The sequence below is a fragment of the Stenella coeruleoalba genome (genome assembly GCF_951394435.1).
Source record: "Stenella coeruleoalba genome assembly, chromosome: X".
Lineage (NCBI taxonomy): Eukaryota > Metazoa > Chordata > Mammalia > Artiodactyla > Delphinidae > Stenella > Stenella coeruleoalba.
Genome location: NC_137152.1, coordinates 41523440 through 41542703, shown reverse-complemented (window position 1 = coordinate 41542703; position 19264 = coordinate 41523440). Strand labels below are relative to the sequence as shown.

At 42.5% G+C, this 19264-nt stretch overlaps 1 protein-coding gene across 10 annotated transcripts in view; it reads left to right on the top strand.

The window, feature by feature from the left end:
• The window catches only part of HUWE1 (HECT, UBA and WWE domain containing E3 ubiquitin protein ligase 1), a 143581-nt gene that overhangs the window by 102897 nt on the left and 21420 nt on the right, over window positions 1-19264 (top strand). For 7 of the 10 annotated variants that reach the window (XM_079910200.1, XM_079910206.1, XM_079910198.1 and 4 more), the window contains 15 exons: window positions 571-766; window positions 2190-2357; window positions 3566-3711; window positions 4125-4191; window positions 6475-6689; window positions 9962-10173; window positions 10637-10819; window positions 13183-13355; window positions 13705-13853; window positions 14617-14692; window positions 15573-15671; window positions 16260-16393; window positions 16581-16749; window positions 18095-18323; window positions 18954-19132. In XM_079910200.1, the coding sequence (XP_079766326.1) occupies window positions 571-766; window positions 2190-2357; window positions 3566-3711; window positions 4125-4191; window positions 6475-6689; window positions 9962-10173; window positions 10637-10819; window positions 13183-13355; window positions 13705-13853; window positions 14617-14692; window positions 15573-15671; window positions 16260-16393; window positions 16581-16749; window positions 18095-18323; window positions 18954-19132 (2395 nt within the window). The remainder of the gene's footprint in view (window positions 1-570; window positions 767-2189; window positions 2358-3565; window positions 3712-4124; window positions 4192-6474; window positions 6690-9961; window positions 10174-10636; window positions 10820-13182; window positions 13356-13704; window positions 13854-14616; window positions 14693-15572; window positions 15672-16259; window positions 16394-16580; window positions 16750-18094; window positions 18324-18953; window positions 19133-19264) is intronic. The other 3 variants (XM_079910204.1, XM_079910207.1, XM_079910199.1) reach the window with 3 other exon arrangements.

The window sequence follows — 19264 nt, the reverse complement described above, 5'->3', positions numbered from 1 at the left end:
TCATTTTATGAGAACAAAAGCATGACAATGTCTAAGCCCTGTGGTATCAAAGCAAACAATCCATAAGTAGTTTGATATCTCCTGGCTGTCATTATCCAAGACTGATTATTGACTTTGAAACATAAAGAAAGCATTTAATTTTGTTCTTATATACTAAGTGGATGTCAGTATTACATATTTTTAGAGTTTGAACCATTCTGGTTTAAAATCGGGATGGCATTTGGGAAGGCTAGGAGCTAGCACTTAAATTTGGGAGCCATAATCTGGATGATCAATGATCTATATACGTTACCCATTTTATATAAAGGTCACGTATCATCTAGTCTAATAGTTGATAATTTTGGGGGTATGCTGAATGCTGTAACTTTTCTTGTAAGCCACATTTTTTGAATTGGGAAGGAATAGGACTTGAAAGACCAAGTGTATCTTTCTCCCAAAGATCAAAGGCTGTCATCCACTGTCTTGAGGCAGAACTTGGTTGGTATTTTAATCCTTGGTAGCTCTTCCTTGAATGCAGTTGTGTTTTAGAAAGTGGTCTTTAATCAGCAGTGTTCTCCCTTTCTTTACTAGGTTGTTCGCTCAGCAGCTACAAGTGGAGCTGGTAGCACTACCTCTGGTGTTGTATCTGGCAGCCTCGGCTCTCGGGAGATCAACTACATCCTTCGTGTCCTTGGGCCAGCCGCATGCCGCAATCCAGACATTTTCACAGAAGTGGCCAACTGCTGTATCCGCATTGCCCTTCCAGCCCCTCGAGGCTCAGGAACTGGTAAGTTTACCCTTCTCTTAGCCTTTGAGACATTGAGGTCTGTGGCTTAGTATAACTCCAAAAATTTTCTGTGAGAAAGCCTATAACTTGGAAAACCTCCTTAGGCAAGCATTGGGACATTGGCTGGTTGATCAAGTGGGTCAATTCAGGGGTAGTTCAGTAGCTTCTCTGGTCCTTGCCCTGTGGTAATTCCTGCCAGAGATTCCAAGGACTCATTCAGTCTAGTCCTTGCCTTCAAATAACTTAGCTTGATGTGACAACAGTGAATGTAAACAGTGAATGGTTTACAGATAGAGTGATAATTGAGGGACAAATGGACATGTGACTTATGTGATACAGTAGGAAGAATCACAGTGTATTCTTGCCAAAAATGTTTGACTTATAATTATGAGGAAACAATTAGATAAGTACAAATTGTGAGACATTCCATAAAAAAACTGACCTAGACTCTTCCAAAATATTAATGTCGTGAAAGGGAAAAATGCAAGGATCTCCTACATAAAAGGAGATGAGAGAAAACCACCAACCTTGATGGGATGCTGAATCTAGATAAAGGAGATTTGGAGAAGTTAGAACAGTTACTATATATTAGATAATATAATTGTATCTGTGTTAAATTTCTTGGGTATTATGGTATTCTGGCTATGTAGGAAAATATCCTTGATCTTAGATGCAGGTAGACATATTTAGGGGTGGACAAATGGTGATTCTAGATGAAAAGTATATGGATTTTTTTGTACTAACCTTTCAACTTTTCTGTGGGGTTGTGGGGCTTTGGGGTTTTTTCTGTTTGTTGGTTTGTTTATTTTTTAAATTAAAAGTTGGGAAAGGGGGCTTCCCTGGTGGCGCAGTGGTTGAGAGTCCTCCTGCCGATGCAGGGGACACGGGTTCGTGCCCCGGTCCGGGAAGATCCCGCATGCCGCGGAGTGGCTGGGCCCGTGAGCCATGGCCACTGAGCCTGCGTGTCAGGAGCCTGTGCTCTGCAATGGAAGAGGCCACAACAGTGAGAGGCCCGCGTACCGCAAAAAAAAAAAAAAAAAGTTGGGAAAGGGACTACTTATTTTGGCAGCCCCACCCTGGCTCTGTGCTGGGCATTTCTCATGTATGGTCTCCTTTAATCCTCAAATTTTCAAGAATGAGAAAATTGAGGTTTGTTGAAATAATTTGGCCATGATCCTGTAACAGAACTGGATTTCAAAACCAAGTGTCCCCAACTCCAAAGCCTATACTCTTTTTTTTTTTTACTATTTGATATTGCTGTATGAAATCCTGTGGGATTTAGGGAAGGTAAAAGCCAGATTTTCTAGTAGACTACTTGAACATTGTTTGGAAGTGGCCCCCCCGCTTCTGAGTCTTTATCAGTAACCAAATGTAGGTACCCGTTCATTATTAACTAATTTTTCCCTGTCTCACTTTGGCTTAGCTTCAGATGATGAATTTGAGAATCTTAGAATTAAAGGCCCTAATGCTGTACAGCTGGTGAAGACAACCCCTTTGAAGCCCTCACCTCTGCCTGTCATTCCTGATACTATCAAGGAAGTGATCTATGACATGCTAAATGCCTTGGCTGCATACCATGCTCCAGAGGAAGGTATGTAACTAGCCCACCTGAGGAGGCTGGGCACTTTGTTTAGGTCACTTCAGCTAACTCATGGCTTAGTGAGTACTCAAGTATTTGCCCACTCTCTGGGAATCAAGATGAATAAGACACATAGTCACTTCTCTGAAGAAGTTAATAGTCATACAGTATGAATGATAAGGATAAGGAGATTGCCAGAATCTTTTGTATGAGAGTACATCCCATACAGAGGAAAGAATGAACAAAGATTAAAAAGGAGAGGGCTTCCCTGGTGGCGCAGTGGTTGAGAGTCCGCCTGCCGATGCAGGGGACACGGGTTCGTGCCCCGGTCCGGGAGGATCCCACATGCCGCGGAGCGACTGGGCCCGTGGGCCATGGCCGCTGGGCCTGCGCGTCCGGAGCCTGTGCTCCGCAACGGGAGAGGCCACAACAGTGAGAGGCCTGCATACCGCAAAAAAAAAAAAAAAAAAAGGAGATAATAAGCAGGTTGAGCAGGTTGAAAATAAAATACCAAGAAGTCTCCAATGTTTTCACTCTCAGAAACAAAACATAGTTGTTGCCCAAAGATCTGGGAACAATATTAGAAGGTGTGGCTAGGCTTCCTGACCTCTGAGACCACCATCCCTATCTTTTGTCCTTAGTTAAGGTGCTGCTTTTAAGTATTGGGAAAGTCATGAATGAATTGCCTGGAACTCAAGTTCCATTCCAGTCAGATCCTTCTGGATTTTATTCAGGACATACTTATTTGATAGGTCCCACAGAATTGCCAAAAGTTGATGAATAGTGCATTTAACAAGTCAAGAAAATCTGAGTCTTTACTTTAGTGCTTTTCATCCATACATTACTCTAATCCTTATAGAGCTCCTTGCTTTACCCCACCTCCTAAACCCTCCTTCCCCCCAAAATAATAATAATAATAATTTAGCTATATATAGCAACCATTTATTGACCTCTCACTGTACTAGGCAAAATGTCAGGTATGTTCACTTAAGCTTAGTAGTGACAGCTAAGGACAGTGAGGAGAGTAAATTGCCTGTGGTCACAAAACTAGTTACAGAATGAGGCTTTCAACCATGCTCTCTCTACATTTCTCATTCTTAAATCAAAGCCTAGCAATATTACCTTGTAAACACTTGTAGCAACTTGGAGCAAAATTGACCAGGCTACCAGATGGTCATTAACATTGCACAGTCTAAAGAGTTTTGTTTTTATTTTTCTAGCAGACAAATCTGATCCTAAACCTGGGGGTATGACTCAAGAGGTTGGCCAGCTCCTGCAAGACATGGGTGATGATGTATACCAGCAGTACCGGTCACTTACCCGTCAGAGCAGTGACTTTGACACACAGCCAGGATTTTCCATTAATGTAAGTCAGCTCCAGCCTTCTATCTGCCTTCTCCCTTTTCAGTACCTACTACGGGATATAGGGTTATGCCAGGGATATTTCAAAGGTATTAATTTTGATGTATCTATAAATTATCTGTTGCCTCAAAATGAAGATCGGGTTGTCCCTGGGATTTTCTTTTTTCTCCTTGGATTAGAAATGTTTCTTTAATTCATTTTTCATTCTCATCTTCCCCCGTTCCCTTTCCCCTCAAGCTTCCAGTCGCTGTTTATAATGATGGCTTCCCACGGATTATAGTATACAGAAGGAAAAGGTGGTTAAAAGATAAAGAGAGTCTATAACATTTACAGCCAGTACCCTGAAAAGGAGTCCTGCCATTTGGGGACAACTCTCTTTGAAATTAATAATGGCTCAGGAGTTTTCTTCCTCCATAGAGTCAGGTCTTTGCTGCAGATGGTGCCTCCACTGAGACTTCCACATCTGGGACAGCCCAAGGAGAAGGTAATGGTTTGCTTTTCTCTTGTTCTTATTTCTTGAGAAGACAGCTTGAAGAAACGGAGTGTCCTGGGCAGACAATAGGGGAATACAGGCATAATTGTCACGTTTACTTGCGTAAGTGAACTTTCTCGGGGGTGAGCACAGCGTTCTGTAAACAAAAGGTCCATCCCAGTTATCTGAGACCAGATTAAGTCTTTATATTCTTCAGGAATTCAGGAATACATGCAGATCTCCTTAGAGCTAGCAGCTCAGGACTGTAGGCCCCATTGCCACCAGCTCTAGAAATTACAATGCTTTCTTTAGGGTCTTCAGAAGACTGCCATTTGATTGCCCCAGTGAGAGCTGGTGCTATAGGCACAACAGTGATGTTAAAGAGTGTCCATTAATGACCCAGAGCCAAGTAAATCAAAGACCCTGGGCCCAAAAGCCAGCTTTCTATATCAACATTTCACGTGTGCCTACGTTTTCTTATTGGGATCTATTCCATTTCATAGTATATGGCATCCTGGCCCTGCACCCACTCCTCATTATATGCCAAAGTTAATGGAACTTGCCATTAAAAAGAATGAAATTTGCAGCAACATGGATGGGCTTCGAGGGCATTATGCTAAGTGAAATAAGTCAGACAGAGAAAGACAAATACTGTATGGTATCACTTATACATGGAATCTAAAAAAATAAACTAGTAGGACTTTGCTGGTGGCGCAGTGGTTAAGAATCCTCCTGCCAATGTGGGGGACATGGGTTCGATCCCTGGTCCAGGAAGATCCCACATGTCGCAGAGCAACTAAGCCCATGTACCACAACTACTGAGCTTGCACTCTAGAGCCCACGAGCCGCAACTACTGAGCTTGCACATCACAACTACTAAAGCCTGCGCGCCGCAACTACTGAGCCTGCGTGCCTAGAGCCCGTGCTCCACAACAAGAGAAGCCACCGCAATGAGAAGCCTATGCACCACAACAAAGAGAAGACGCCACTCGCCGTAACTAGAGAAAACCCGCGTGCAGCAATGAAGACCCAACGCAGCGAAAAAATAAATAAATTTTTAAATATATGTGTGTATCTTTAAAAAACTAGTAAATATAACAAAAGAGGCAGACTCAACAGATACAGAGAACAAACTAGTGGTTACCAGTGGGGAGAAGGAATTGGGGAGGGATGGTATAGGGGGTAGAGGATTAAGAAGTACAAACTATTAGTTATAAAATAAGCTACAAGGATATATTGTACAACATGGGGAATATAGAATAAATAAAGTTAATGGAGCTGTAACTTAACTAACCCAGTAGTGGTTGCTGTGGTAACATCCTTTAGTTCTACTCTTTAAACCTCTCCGTATATTTCTTTTGGTAGCGTCCATGCTAGCTTATAGAACTTTGGTGCCAGTGACACTATTCTGGCTACAAGATTTATATGGTGGATTCTTACTTTCTAGCAGTTTCAACAGAGCCCATTGGCTACTTGCCAAGAATTAGAGAAATGTCATGTGGAAGCAATTCTAATGAGACCTTTCAAGAGCTCCTCCTTGACAGGAAGGATCTTTGAAATCTAAGTTGAGATGTACTTAATGCCAGTTTAGTCCCTGGAGGATAAGCTTAAAAGGCTAATAATTGGTAAAATATTGGTTAACTCATTTTGGTGGACTTACTGCTCATATGCAGTGTATAGTGTGGGTGATGGTAGTATCATTCAAGGGAAGCATCATTGCCCACTATGTGGCAGACTATAGTAGACACCAAAATGAATCAGACTCATTCCCTGCACTTAAAGAATTTGTCTAGTGAGGGTGACATGCAATGCTTTTAGTACAAGATAACTGCTGGAATGGAGGCGTGCTGGGATAAGATATAGTGGGCACGTGATAATGATAGCATGTCAGTATGCCTGGATGAAGCAGGAAAGCATTTATAGAGGAGATCATCTTTTGAGCTTAGCTAGATTAAGTAAATGTGTGCCACACAGACATGTGGGAAGAAGAGGTAAAAAGTGTATACAAGGCATGTTTGGAGAACTACCATTAGTACAGTATTTCTGGAACATAAAATGTATAAGAGGAGGGAAATGGCGGAAGATGTGCGAACAGTTGGGTAAAGCCTGTCTGTTGTAACTATATCCGTAGAGCACATCTGAGACCTGTGTCATATTAGCTATCTGTCTTTCCACTGCAGTAGGAGGAGGGCATTCAATTTGTACTAGTGGCCTGAAGTATCCTTTCCACCTAAGACTTGATTTTGCCAATATTCCAGTGTGGAATTGAACCAGTGTTTGGCTCTTTCTCAACAGCTTCAACTCCGGAGGAGTCTCGGGATGGGAAGAAAGATAAAGAAGGGGACCGGGCGTCTGAGGAAGGCAAGCAGAAAGGCAAGGGCAGCAAACCGTTAATGCCCACCTCCACTATTCTTCGGCTTCTGGCAGAGTTGGTGAGATCCTATGTTGGTATTGCTACCCTAATTGCCAACTACAGCTATACTGTGGGCCAGTCTGAGCTGATCAAAGAGGTAAGATTTCTAATTTCTGCTTAATATTTTATACTGTTAATCATTTGGATACCTGCTATGTGTTGGATGTTTTGCTAGGAGCCCGTGCATGCTAACCCAGTGATGAGAGAGGCAGAGGCCTCTTAAGACATTAAAGAGCTAGGCCTTTTTTTCCATGATGTGGAGCCATCAGGCTCATTTGCAGGGAGTGAGTTGATGTAGTTTGTTAATTTGTTTTGTAGAAAATCACTTGGTCTGCCTTATTAGAGACTGCAAAAGGCAAGGTTGGAGTCAGAGAGACCAGTCAGGACGCTGATATAGTAGTCTAGGTAATACAGGACCTTGATGAAGTTGGTGGGGGAAATGAATGAGTTGAAGAGATGTTTTAACAGTAGAAATGGACGAGATGGGATTTGGAGGATAAAGGTGAAATCAAGGACTCGAGAGATGTTTCTTGTTTTGTTTTTTTTATTCCTTTTGTTAGAGGAGGAAATGGTTTGAAGAGAAAATATAGAATTTGAGAGGTATCTGTGGATCACCTAGGTAAAGGTATCTAGGAGACAGGAGAATAAATGAAGTACACAGTATTGGAGCTTATCTTCCAGATGTACTCACACCTGTGCAAAGACACCTGATGTGGTAATAGTATTGGTAATAAATAGAATATAAGAAAAGCCTAAATGTTCATCAGTAGAGCATGGGAAAGAATGAAGTCATATTTTATATGTCCTGATACAGAATTATCTTCAGGTTGGATTTTTCAAGTGAAAGGACACTTTAAGAAACCATATCATGTTCCCATATATGTAAAAGGGGTACCCAAGGAGGTTTTTTTCATAAAGGAGACCTTGTTTTGGAGGTCACATAGTTATTTTATGGTTAGTAAGCAGTAAAGGGTGTGAGAATGGAACAGGGGCAATAATGTTGCAGACAAAGAATCTATGACAGCAGCTGCCATTTTTTAAGCTATTTTTATCTTAATGCAAGCTTTTAAAATGCATACAAAAATACACAACTCCTAAGTGATTCACCAGTTAATTTTTCTTGGATGACTACCACTAAATTCAACATTAGAAACTCCACAAAAACTAATCCCACTCACACCTTTGCACATCTCCCCTTCCCCTTTGAACTTCCATAAGGTCACCATTATCTTGTGTTCGTGAATTGGGTTTGTGCTTTATATAAGTGGAATCTTACAGTATGTTCTGTGTCTGGCTTCTTTTGCTTAACATGTTTGCAACTACATCTTTGTGTGTAGTTTTAGTTTATTTTCATTGCTGTATAGCATTCCATTGTGTGAATGTAACACAGTCTTATCCATTCTAGTGCTTATTGACAGTTGGCTAGTTTTCCTTTTGGAAGTATTAAAAGTAGTGCTGCTACACTCACTCTCATACAAATGTCTTGGTACATACATAAGTTCGTGTCTGTGTGTGTATTTATACACACACACTCAACACACGTTCATACGTGAGTTCATATATTTCTGTTGGGTGCTATGTGCCTAGGAGTGGAGTTGTTGGTCTGTTCAGCTTTAGCAACTGATAACAAATTTTCCAGAGCAGTTGTGTCAATTTATATTATCACCAGCACAGCATATGGGTGTTTGGATTATTTCACCTCCTTGCCAATACTTGGTATTCCTGTTTTTCATTTTAACCATTCTAGTAGGTTCATACTGGTATTGCATTGTGGTTAAAATTTCCCTGTCTTTATTGGCCATTTGTATATTCTTTTTTGTGAAGTGTCCAAGTCTTTTATTCTTATTTTCTACTGAGTTCTTTATATATTCTGGATATAAGCCCTTTATGGAATGTGTGTATTAAGTATACATTAGGCGTTTATTTCAAAGCTTATACTCATTTATGCCAGTTGTAGTTATAATAGCATACTTATGGAATAAGACACTTAATTGCAAATTTATTAAGTATCTGCTTTAATATGTGTCAAGTCACCCACTTACTGGTACTGGGTACTCATAGGTGCTTTATAGATACTATTGATAATCCTCACCTCAGCACTGCAAGGTTGTTGGTATTGCTCCCCTTAACAGAGAGAAGAGAAGGCTCAGAGAGGTCAGTAACTTGCCCAAGGCCACACTTCAGAGTAGCAAGACTAGGATTAGAGCCCAGGTCTCTGGTTTCAAATCCAGATTCCTTCCACTCAGTCATGGTTGCACGAATCCACTCAGTTGCCCAAATTGCAAGGCTTTTTTTTTTTTCAGTTTTTACTGGTAATGTTACACTTTTTTTCAGAAAACTGTTTTAACTTTGTATTTTATTCACTACTGGGAAATTTTTATTTCTAATAGTTAACAGGGTCACCTTATCTTATTACCCAGAGCCTAGAATTCTTCAATGCATTTTTAAAAAATATTTATTTATTTATTTGGCTGCACCGGGTCTTTGTTGCAGCACACGGGCTCTTTTAGTTGCAGTATGTGGGCTCTTGGTTGCAGCATGCAGGATCTAGTTCCCTGACCAGGGCTCGAACCCAGGCCCCCTGCATTGGGAGCTCGGAGTCTTAACCACTTGACCAGCAGGGAGGTCCCTTCAATGCATTTTTTAAATTGAGGTAAAATGCACATAAAACTAAGTATCTTAAAGTATACAGTTGAGTGGCATTTTACATTCAGTGTCGTGCAACCATCATCTCTATCTAGTTCCAAAATCGCCACTGCATTTTGATCCAAAATCTACTTGAATGACAACAGAACTAAGTTTCTTTCTAAGATAAAGAATTATCAGGGCAGAAATCATTTTTAGAGGGGGAGGGAAAGTCTGACTTAATTTCCTTCCCTGTTATTGGGCCTTTTTTGATAAGTAACACTGCATTAACTATTTCTGCATACCCATATCTGTGACTGTGCTGTGTGTTTCTCATTCAACCCCTGCCAATTTTTAGCCCAGGGTCCTGGGCACATTGTAGGTTTCAGTAAATACTACAATTTAATTAGAAACTGGAGTAATTGTAGCACTGAATTAGGGATCAAGGTTTGAATCATCGCCATTGACTTAAGTTCTTTGGCAAGCCACATTTCTTTAGGCCTCAGATTAATGAAGATGTGTAAGCTTGTGAAAAATGAATGGAATTTGGAAGCATAAACTCAAGATTTGTTACTCACTTGGCTTGCACCTTTAAGTCTTGGTTTTTTCGTCTATAAAGTGGGCCTGATAATCATTGACTGGATGACTCCAAGGATCAGTTCTGTATGCGTGTACCTTGTTGATGTGCAAACAGTATGGCGTAATTGTGCTTGTGAGTAAATGTCACGATTAATGACTTTTCAGGACTGCAGTGTGCTAGCTTTTGTCCTGGACCACCTCCTCCCACATACCCAGAATGCAGAAGACAAGGATACACCTGCCCTGGCCCGCCTATTCCTCGCAAGCCTGGCTGCCGCAGGGAGTGGCACAGATGCCCAGGTGGCCCTTGTGAATGAAGTAAAAGCAGCCCTGGGAAGGGCACTGGCTATGGCTGAGAGTACAGAGAAACATGCCAGGTAAAATCCGTGCCTGACTTAGTGCTAATAACCAGTAGCATCCCCTAACTTCATTCTTGTCCCATGGATTCCTTGCATTTGAACAAGAGTTCTGGTCATCCTGGCACTGTACATTCTCTGGTTCTCTCAGATAGTTCTAGTGCTACCAAATACCCAAAGTACTAATGACACTTGGAGGAGGTGGGTAAACGGCTTAGAGAAAACAAAGGGATGTTTTCATTATATTTCTAGGGTCTTCAAGTAAGAAGTTGAGGGGGTTATTCAACTTTACTTTTTCAAATTATGTTTAAAGAAAATGAAGAATGCCTCCACCCAGGGAGTGAGTTCTTTCTTACTTGTTTAGATGTTACTTCCAGAAGGAAACACAGAAGAAACCAGGAGGGTTATCTGAGGCAAGTTAGTGAAGACGTGGCCTAAGAATGGGCTGTATTCACATGATAGAGATGTCAAACTTCTCTCCTAGGCTTCAGGCAGTGATGTGTATCATCAGTACTATCATGGAGTCCTGCCCCTCCACCTCCAGTTTCTACAGCAGTGCAACAGCCAAGACTCAACACAATGGCATGAACAACATCATTCGACTCTTCCTGAAGAAGGGACTGGTTAATGACCTGGCCAGAGTGCCTCACAGCCTGGACCTGTCCAGGTAAAATTATTCCTGACCTCCAGCACCAGGCTTTTGCCCTCTTCTTAATCGTGCTTCGTACTTGTCCATTTGCCTAGTATTTCATGTATCCTTGCCAGATAAGTAATTAGCAGCCAGTGTGATAGGAAGAGTTTGGATGTAGGCGGGAACCTGAGTTCTTAGTATTGTTGCTTTTAAGCAAGGCACTTTCCTTTCTTTGGGCCTTAATTCTCTCATTTGCCACAAACTCATGAGTTGGTCTGTATCAGTAGTTTTTTCCCAAGCTTCCCCCCTCTTAATGATTGTAAGAAGATTATTATGGACCTTGTATTACATCTGGTTATGTCCTCTGAGTCTCTGTTATTCTAACACAGGTCCTTAATTTTTTTAATCTTCATTTTATTGCTGTTGTTCATGAACGAATTTATTGAAGTGATCAGACCTGTAGAATGTTTTCCTAGATTTGGTCCACTTGGTTCCACGAAGTGTAGTTTAACTTGTTGCTTTTACTCCCTGTTTGCTGTAAGCTTAGAGGTAGAGGCTTAATGGAGCAATTTAAACATTATTTGGCTAGGATATATCATAGATGATGATGTACATTTCATATTGTATCATGGGGAAATGCATCTCTTTGAACTACCATTAATCATGATAAGATTGACCACTAGGGTAGAGTGATAATCATCATTGTACTGTTATATTTTCCTCCTTCTTACCAGAAAATAACAGTGTTATTACTTCAGCACTGTACAAATGTCTAGTTCCCTATCAACCATATACCTAATTAATGGTCTTAACACCAGTTGATAATCCTTGCCTGTGTCTTTTAATTTCTTAGAGGGTTATCGATGACAACTTTGTAATTTCTGTCATTCCTTCTACATTATTAGCTGCTATATTTCTGTGATTCCAGCTCCAGTTCAAGAGGGAAAGTTGGTTACCCTATAATACAGTTCCTACTAAAAAGCCAGGATAAAAACTTAATTTTTTCCCTTCAGTCACCAATTTTCAGAGTAAAGTCAAAAATGGATTAAATTCCACCTCAAATACGAGCTCTGGCTTTCTATTTTCTGTGTAGTATTATGGACTCATGAATTTTCCTTGATTTTTAAAATCTGATTGAATTACTTGGATCACTACAGTTATCCTTCTTTTCATGCTCATTCTTCATGTTCTTTTTCATTACACCTTTGGGCTTGTGGGACCTCTTCAAACTGACTTCTTTGTTCACTTGATAACAACCTCATCAGTTTTTTTAAATGTTTAAAAATTTTGAGCTCACAGTATAATGAGCACTGTATGTCTCACCTAGATTAACCAGTGGTTAGCATTCTGTCCTATTTGCCTTAGTTCCCCCCCCCTCCTCTTTTCGTGAGGTAAATCATTTGAAATTTGTTATAAACGTGATGCTTAACCTCTGAATACTTCAGCATGTGTCTCCTAAGAACAAACATTCCATTACATAGCTAAAATACCGTCATCACCTCTAAGAAGCTTACCATTAATATAATAATACTCACTATGTACTTCATATTCATCTATCTCCAATTATTCCAAGAATGTCTTTCTATCCCGGAGGAGAGTGTGTTGATCCAGGATCCAGAGAGCATCATTCATTGTATTTGATTGCCACGTGTCTCTTATTTTTTTGACATTTGACTGTTTTGAAGAGTCCAGAAGGTCGAATGTCTTATAGAACATCCCATAGTCTGGATTTGTCTAATTGCTTCCTTATGGTTAGGTTCAGGGTAAACTTTTTTTGGCAAGAATGCTACATAGGTGATGTTTGCCTTTTTCAGTGCATCACATCAGTAGACGCATAATGCCACTTGGTCCCATTATTGGGTGATACTAAGTTTGATCACATAGTTAATGGTTAGAGTTCCACTTTGTATTAACAAATTATCCGTGAGGTGATGCTTTAAGTTCACGTGAAGATCACGTGAATATCCTATGCCCTGAAGATTTTTAACTCACTAGTTTTAGCATTCACTAGTGGTCTTTACCTAGATCACTTAACATTGCTGGTTGCAGTGATAGTTTTCTGATTCTCTCATTCCTGTTTATTAGCTGGCATTCTTATATAATGAAGACCTTTTTCTGCCTGCATTTGTTTCCCTGTGGCTGCAGATTATATTTAATGTGTTATAATCTATTACCATCATTATTCTTTTTGATGCTAAGGTTTGGCCTGTGGTAATGACCCCATTAATTCTTTAAAGCCTTCTTGCTTTTGAAGGCCTTCTGGCACAACAAGATGTCTCAGGCTCACCTTGTACCTTCCATGTCCCATTCCTGGGATCAGTTGTTACTCTGATGAGCCTTGGTTCCTTTTAGTATGGATTTCTGTGCTCAGTTCATCTCTGTATCTTCCTTTATCTCAGTCCCAACATGGCCAACACAGTCAATGCTGCTCTGAAGCCTTTGGAAACACTTTCCCGGATTGTGAACCAGCCCAGTAGCCTTTTTGGCAGCAAGAGTGCTTCTAGCAAGAGCAAGTCTGAGCAGGATGCCCAAGGAGCTGCTCAAGACTCTAATAGCAACCAACAGGACCCAGGTAGGGAATCAGCCAATGGACTGGAGAGCTGGCCGGGTGGGTGTAGTTATTTTATGGGCATGGCATCACAACTGTTCTAGCTTGGTATTGTTTCCCTGGGAACTTGCTGGCCTTCCACAGATCTGTCATAGTGGCGTGGGAATCTGCCCCACAAAGAATTCCTTAAAATTGCAGCCTTATTTGGCTATCCTCACACGTAGCCTTGTCTTTTCCTTTGTCACCCATTCATGTATTCTCTGAGAACTTGTAAATTTGCCCAGGGAAGGGACCTTACTGTCTTACGCTTGTCTCATGGTGCCCTGCACATAGGCACCCTTTGATTATTTTGCTGGTTGGTTGATTGTTTCAGGCGAGCCTGGGGAAGCAGAAGTGCAGGAGGAGGATCATGATGTCACTCAGACAGAGGTGGCAGATGGGGATATCATGGATGGGGAGGCTGAAACCGACTCAGTGGTGATTGCTGGGCAGCCTGAGGTGCTCAGTTCACAAGAGATGCAGGTAGGGAGGCAGATCACCCAGCATACCCCTGTTGTGGTGCTGAACCAAACCCCCAAGTGGTGTGGGTGGGTGAGTACTTTAGATCCTTGCCTAAATTCATTTGTCTATTTTGCAGAGGAGCACAGATGATAATGCTTAGTAGATGCTCAGTAAATGTGTTTGAATTGTATTAAATGAGGGGTGGGTGCAGAGCCAGGATGCCATATACTATCTATAAAATGGAGTAGATCCCAACAAGAAAACATAGGCATGGGTGAAATGTTGATATAGAAAGCTGGCCTGAGCCCTTTGGGCCTAGGGTCTTTGATTTACTTGGTTCTGGTCATTAATGGACGCTCCTTAACATCACTGTTGTGCCTATAGCACCAGCTCTCACTGGGGCATTCAAATGGCAGTCTTCTACAGACCCTAAAGAAAGCATTGTAATTTCTGGAGCTGGTAGCAATGGTAAGAAATGGGGCCTACAGTCCTGAGCTGCTAGCTCTAAGGAGAGCTGCGTGTATTCCTGAATTCCTGAAGAGTATAAAGACTTAATCTGGTCTCAGATACCTGGGATGGACCCATTTGAAGGGCAGTCTGAGTGTGGATTGGCAGCACGTGGTAGTTGCTGTGCTCTTAGCACCAAGTGTGTGGTGTTTCTGTAACATCCTCTGTCACATATTATCCTAGAAATATATGCCCCCTTGCTGGCTTTTTTTAGGGTTGAGCACCAGCACAATGATAGACTTGTGTGCATCCATATATATGTTCTATTTCTCTCCAGGTTGAGAATGAGCTGGAGGACCTGATAGATGAGTTGCTTGAGAGGGATGGCGGATCTGGGAACAGTACAATTATAGGTGAGAGCCCCAGAACTGAGTATAGCCTCTTCCTTTGCCTCAGTCTCTCTCGGGAGGACCCTTTTTCTCATCATCTGCTTGCTCAGCTCTGCCTAAGGGCTCATAGCCAGCCTAGATTGCTGCTTGTCTTGATGTTGACAGTCTTACAGATGAGAAATTCACAAGCCATCTACAGACCTGTGGCTGGTCTGAAGTGTTGCCTGTGTCGGGGAGGTGGAGGGGGTGGCCATCAGTATAGATAATACATCAGGCACATCATAGAGGCCTAGAGGAGGCTACAGGCACATCAAGAGTGTTTATTCATGGAGGCCTAGAGGAGGCTATGGAGGCTGTAGGGTGAGAAAGTACTTTCCTTTCAGTTCTTCAGTGAATCCAGGAGCTTTCTGCCTCTAAGTCTCAGTAGTGTAAAAAGAGTGATCATTCCCTAAGGATCTTTTACAACTTTTACAGCTGAGTTGTAAAAACGTTGCTTTTTACAACTCAGGAAAAACAGCAAAGGTACTCTACTGTCACCTGGCTCCAAGGGTATGTTACTTGTTTTTATTTTATTGATGAAGAAAATCAAAGGATAAACAGAAGTAGACATGTATTCTTAAACTTGACAAGGCTTTTTCACACCCATTATCCTCTGTGGTTTCACAGTTAGTGGGATTGGCAGGGCAGATGTGATCATCCCATTTTACGTATGAGGAAACTGAGACTCAGACAGGTAAAGTGACTGGCCAAGCTCACCTAGCTAGTCAACAGCAGAGAACCCAGGTCTTCCTCATCCAGAAAAATAGTGGATATCTGCTGGGTGTACATAGCTACTTTAGGCCCACCCAATCTGGAAAGGGAAGTCCTCTGTTGTTCAGTGAAGGCTCTGCTCTGTAACCTTCAGTGAGCAGAAGTGGAGAGGATGAATCACAAGAGGACGTGCTGATGGATGAAGCTCCTTCCAACCTCAGCCAAGCTTCCACCTTGCAGGCCAACCGAGAAGGTGAGAGTGCCGAGGCCGGAAAGGCCTCCCTTCTTGCCCTGCACGTCTGACAGACACTATACTAGGGTTTTCCTGGAGGCAGCTGCCCACATGTGCAGAATAAGGAAGCATCTGTCTGCATGCGCTGACATACACCATCCACTTTATCCTCAGCCAGTTTTTCAAATAACATGTTAACTACTGCTTGCCCAAAAGTTTGTCACTTCTTACTTGGTTCGCTTTCTTCTCACCCACCTGCTATCATCGCTCCAGATTCCTTCTTACCAGCAGGATGCAGTCAGTAGCAAAGTAGGGCTGGAAAGGCAAGGGGGCACCAACAGACTTGGCCAAGTCCTAGACCATGGCTCCTCAAGCACCACCCTATAGCCAGCCTCCACATTCAGCCGCATGGCTCAGCATATTGATGCATTGGTTGGCACTCTCAGGAAATCGGGGCTGGCTCACTAAGTCTGTACATCACCCCAGATCTGGTTCTTCCTCTCCTAGAGTCAAATACCCCATCGCCTTCCCACTCAATCTGCTGGCCTGCACAGTAGCCTGTTTTCTAGCTACTCAGTATAGTCCTCCAATGTGCTCCCTTTGTTTTAGATTCCATGAATATCCTGGACCCTGAGGATGAGGAGGAGCACACTCAGGAAGAGGACAGCAGTGGCAGTAACGAGGATGAGGATGATAGTCAGGATGAAGAGGAGGAGGAGGAGGAAGATGAGGAAGATGATCAGGTGAGGGGGGACTGTGTTTGGGTTGGTTCAGACGTCCTCTTCCATGGGAACACACAGCTGGAGAAAACCAACAGTCTGGGTTGCTAGCCTCAACGCCTCCCTCCCTCATGTGCAAATGTGGCCATGACACCAGACTTCAGAAAATCCTTACCTCCAGCAATTCTCCATCTCCTATTTTCCCCTTAAGGAGGATGATGAAGGTGAAGAGGGAGATGAAGACGATGACGACGATGGCTCTGAAATGGAATTGGATGAGGATTACCCTGATATGAACGCTTCTCCCTTGGTCCGATTTGAGCGCTTTGACCGGGAGGATGATCTCATCATTGAGTTTGACAACATGTTCTCCAGTGCTAGTAAGACACAGGGGCTCAGCTGGGTTTTATCTCTTGCTTCTTATACCCTGAACTAGAGCAGCTATCAATCTGATACAGAAAGCACCTCTTTTCTTATGCCAACTTCCTGGGGCAAGGGATATCTGAATCCATCTCTCTCAGTAAGTGTATACCTAGAAGGAGGAACTGTGAGAGGCTCCTTTTGTTCTCTCCACCTCAGTAAACAGGCAGCCAGCCATTTTAGAGCCTGGACAACTTGATGATTTGCTTGAATTAAAAAAAAAATGAGACCAAGGCTGACTGCATCAGGCACCCATGTGTACGCTACAGTGATAGGGCAATCACTAATCCTTATGTCTGTAACACTGGATCTTGAGAGTTTGGGTAGACACCTTTGAGCTTGGCATTGGGGAGTAGATTTGAACACATTCACTCTGTTCATCAAAAATGCATCTTTTCGGAGGAGAGAGTGAATCTCTTCTCTCTTCCCCCATCAACGTCAGAGTTCCCTTTTAGCATCCAGTTCTTAAAACCAAGCTGTCTTGAGAAGGCAGGTCTTTACTCCCAAATCACAAGCATGATATAGCAGAAAACACTGAACTGTTCTGGTCTGTTGTCTTGGCCAAGTAGTCTCTTACCTCTTTGAGCCTCAGTTTGTCACCTTTGAGCCTCAGTTTGTCACCTGTAAATGAAAAATGTGAAAAGAAAAAAAAATGGGGTGGATTACATAATTTTCAAGATACTTTCTATTTTGTGATTTTCTTTGCATTTTTGTGATTTCCATCAATCTTCCTTATTAAGTTGAGCCTCTGTCCATTCAGCAAATTGAACAAATATTTGAGGAGTGCCTACTGTGTCCTAGGTGCTAGGGATACGGCAATAAAAAAGAAAACAATCCTTTTCCCTCATAGGAGCTTATGGTCTATTAGGAATTATGAGTCAGCAGGCATTACATTGTAGTATGGTAAGAAAGCACAGAGTAAAGGGTTTTTAGACCCATTTGTAGAATCAGAAAAAGTGATATCTAGGCCAAAAACAAAAGTGCAGGTGAAGAAGGGGGAGAGGAGTCGTCAAGGTGGAGAGAACAGCATGTTTCTGAGGGGCCTACAAGCATCACTGTGGCTTAGTATAGAGAATGGATTGGGAGCAAGTACTATTTAGGTGGCTGTCGCAGTATCTAGGTGAGAGATGGTGGCATAAGCCATGGTAGTGTCAGTGATCGTAGATAAGGCGTGGGAATGAGGGAGAAAGGACAAAGCTCAGGTTTCCGTGTGAGGAAGTAAGGCCCAGGAGACATGGTTCTGCTTGAACAACCACAGAAGAAATTTCTTTTTGGCACTGACCCCTTCGCATACTGTCCTTGCAGCAGACATCCCCCCATCCCCAGGAAATATCCCTACCACCCACCCACTGATGGTACGCCATGCAGACCACAGTTCCCTGACGCTGGGCAGTGGCTCTTCTACAACGCGTCTCACCCAGGGCATTGGGCGCAGTCAGAGGACCCTGAGGCAGCTGACGGCCAACACAGGGCACACCATTCACGTTCACTACCCTGGGAATCGTCAGCCCAATCCTCCTCTTATACTCCAGAGGTGAGTTACAAGGAAGATTGTTGGGCTCAGTGAGCTTCAGCATTGTCTTGACCTGGGGGGATAATGCTCTTGTCACACACACAGATAATGTATTTGTCCTGTTTCTTTGTGGATTATATGTGCAGCCTTTGGGAGAATACCAAATTGTATAACATGTTTTTCTGCTTAAGTGTCCTGTACATACAGTCAGCAGTCACTAAGCATCTCATACGCCAAACACTTAGCACTTAAGATATGGTCAGGACAGGATCCCTGCCCTTTAGCTTAGAGTTTCTCCCACTAGGGAGAAACAATTTTAGAAGTGAAAGGAAGGAATATAGTTATCATAATGGTCAATGCACAGACGGTAGTGGGTGTATAAGAGAGATACTATACCCTAACACAGTGCCTGGTATTATCAGTGACGCTCACTCTGTTCCAGGAACTATGGAGTAATATGCAACCTTAGTCCAAAACAAGTTTGCAAACTGATGGAGTAGTTAGAAAAGTAACTAAGACTTATGTGCAATATGATCAGGTCCATAATAATGTCATGCATTTCGTAGAGGATACAGAAAGGATCTCACAATAACAGTTTGCAGTGTCCCTGTGGATGTACAGTGACCATGGTACCCCACCATCACCCTACAGGTTGCTTGGTCCCTCTGCTGCTGCTGACATCCTTCAGCTGAGCAGCAGCCTTCCCCTACAAAGCCGAGGCCGGGCCCGCCTCCTAGTGGGCAACGATGACGTCCACATCATCGCCCGGTCTGACGATGAACTACTGGATGACTTTTTCCATGATCAGAGTACAGCTACCAGCCAAGCAGGCAAGTTTATGTGGTGAAAGAGAGGGTAACGTTTGTCTGGTTCTTTTTCCCTGCTGAGGGAAAGCAGAACAGTATCTGCCCTGCCTGGAGAAATCCCATTTTATAGGAACCAGAACCACTCAGTGATTTAGC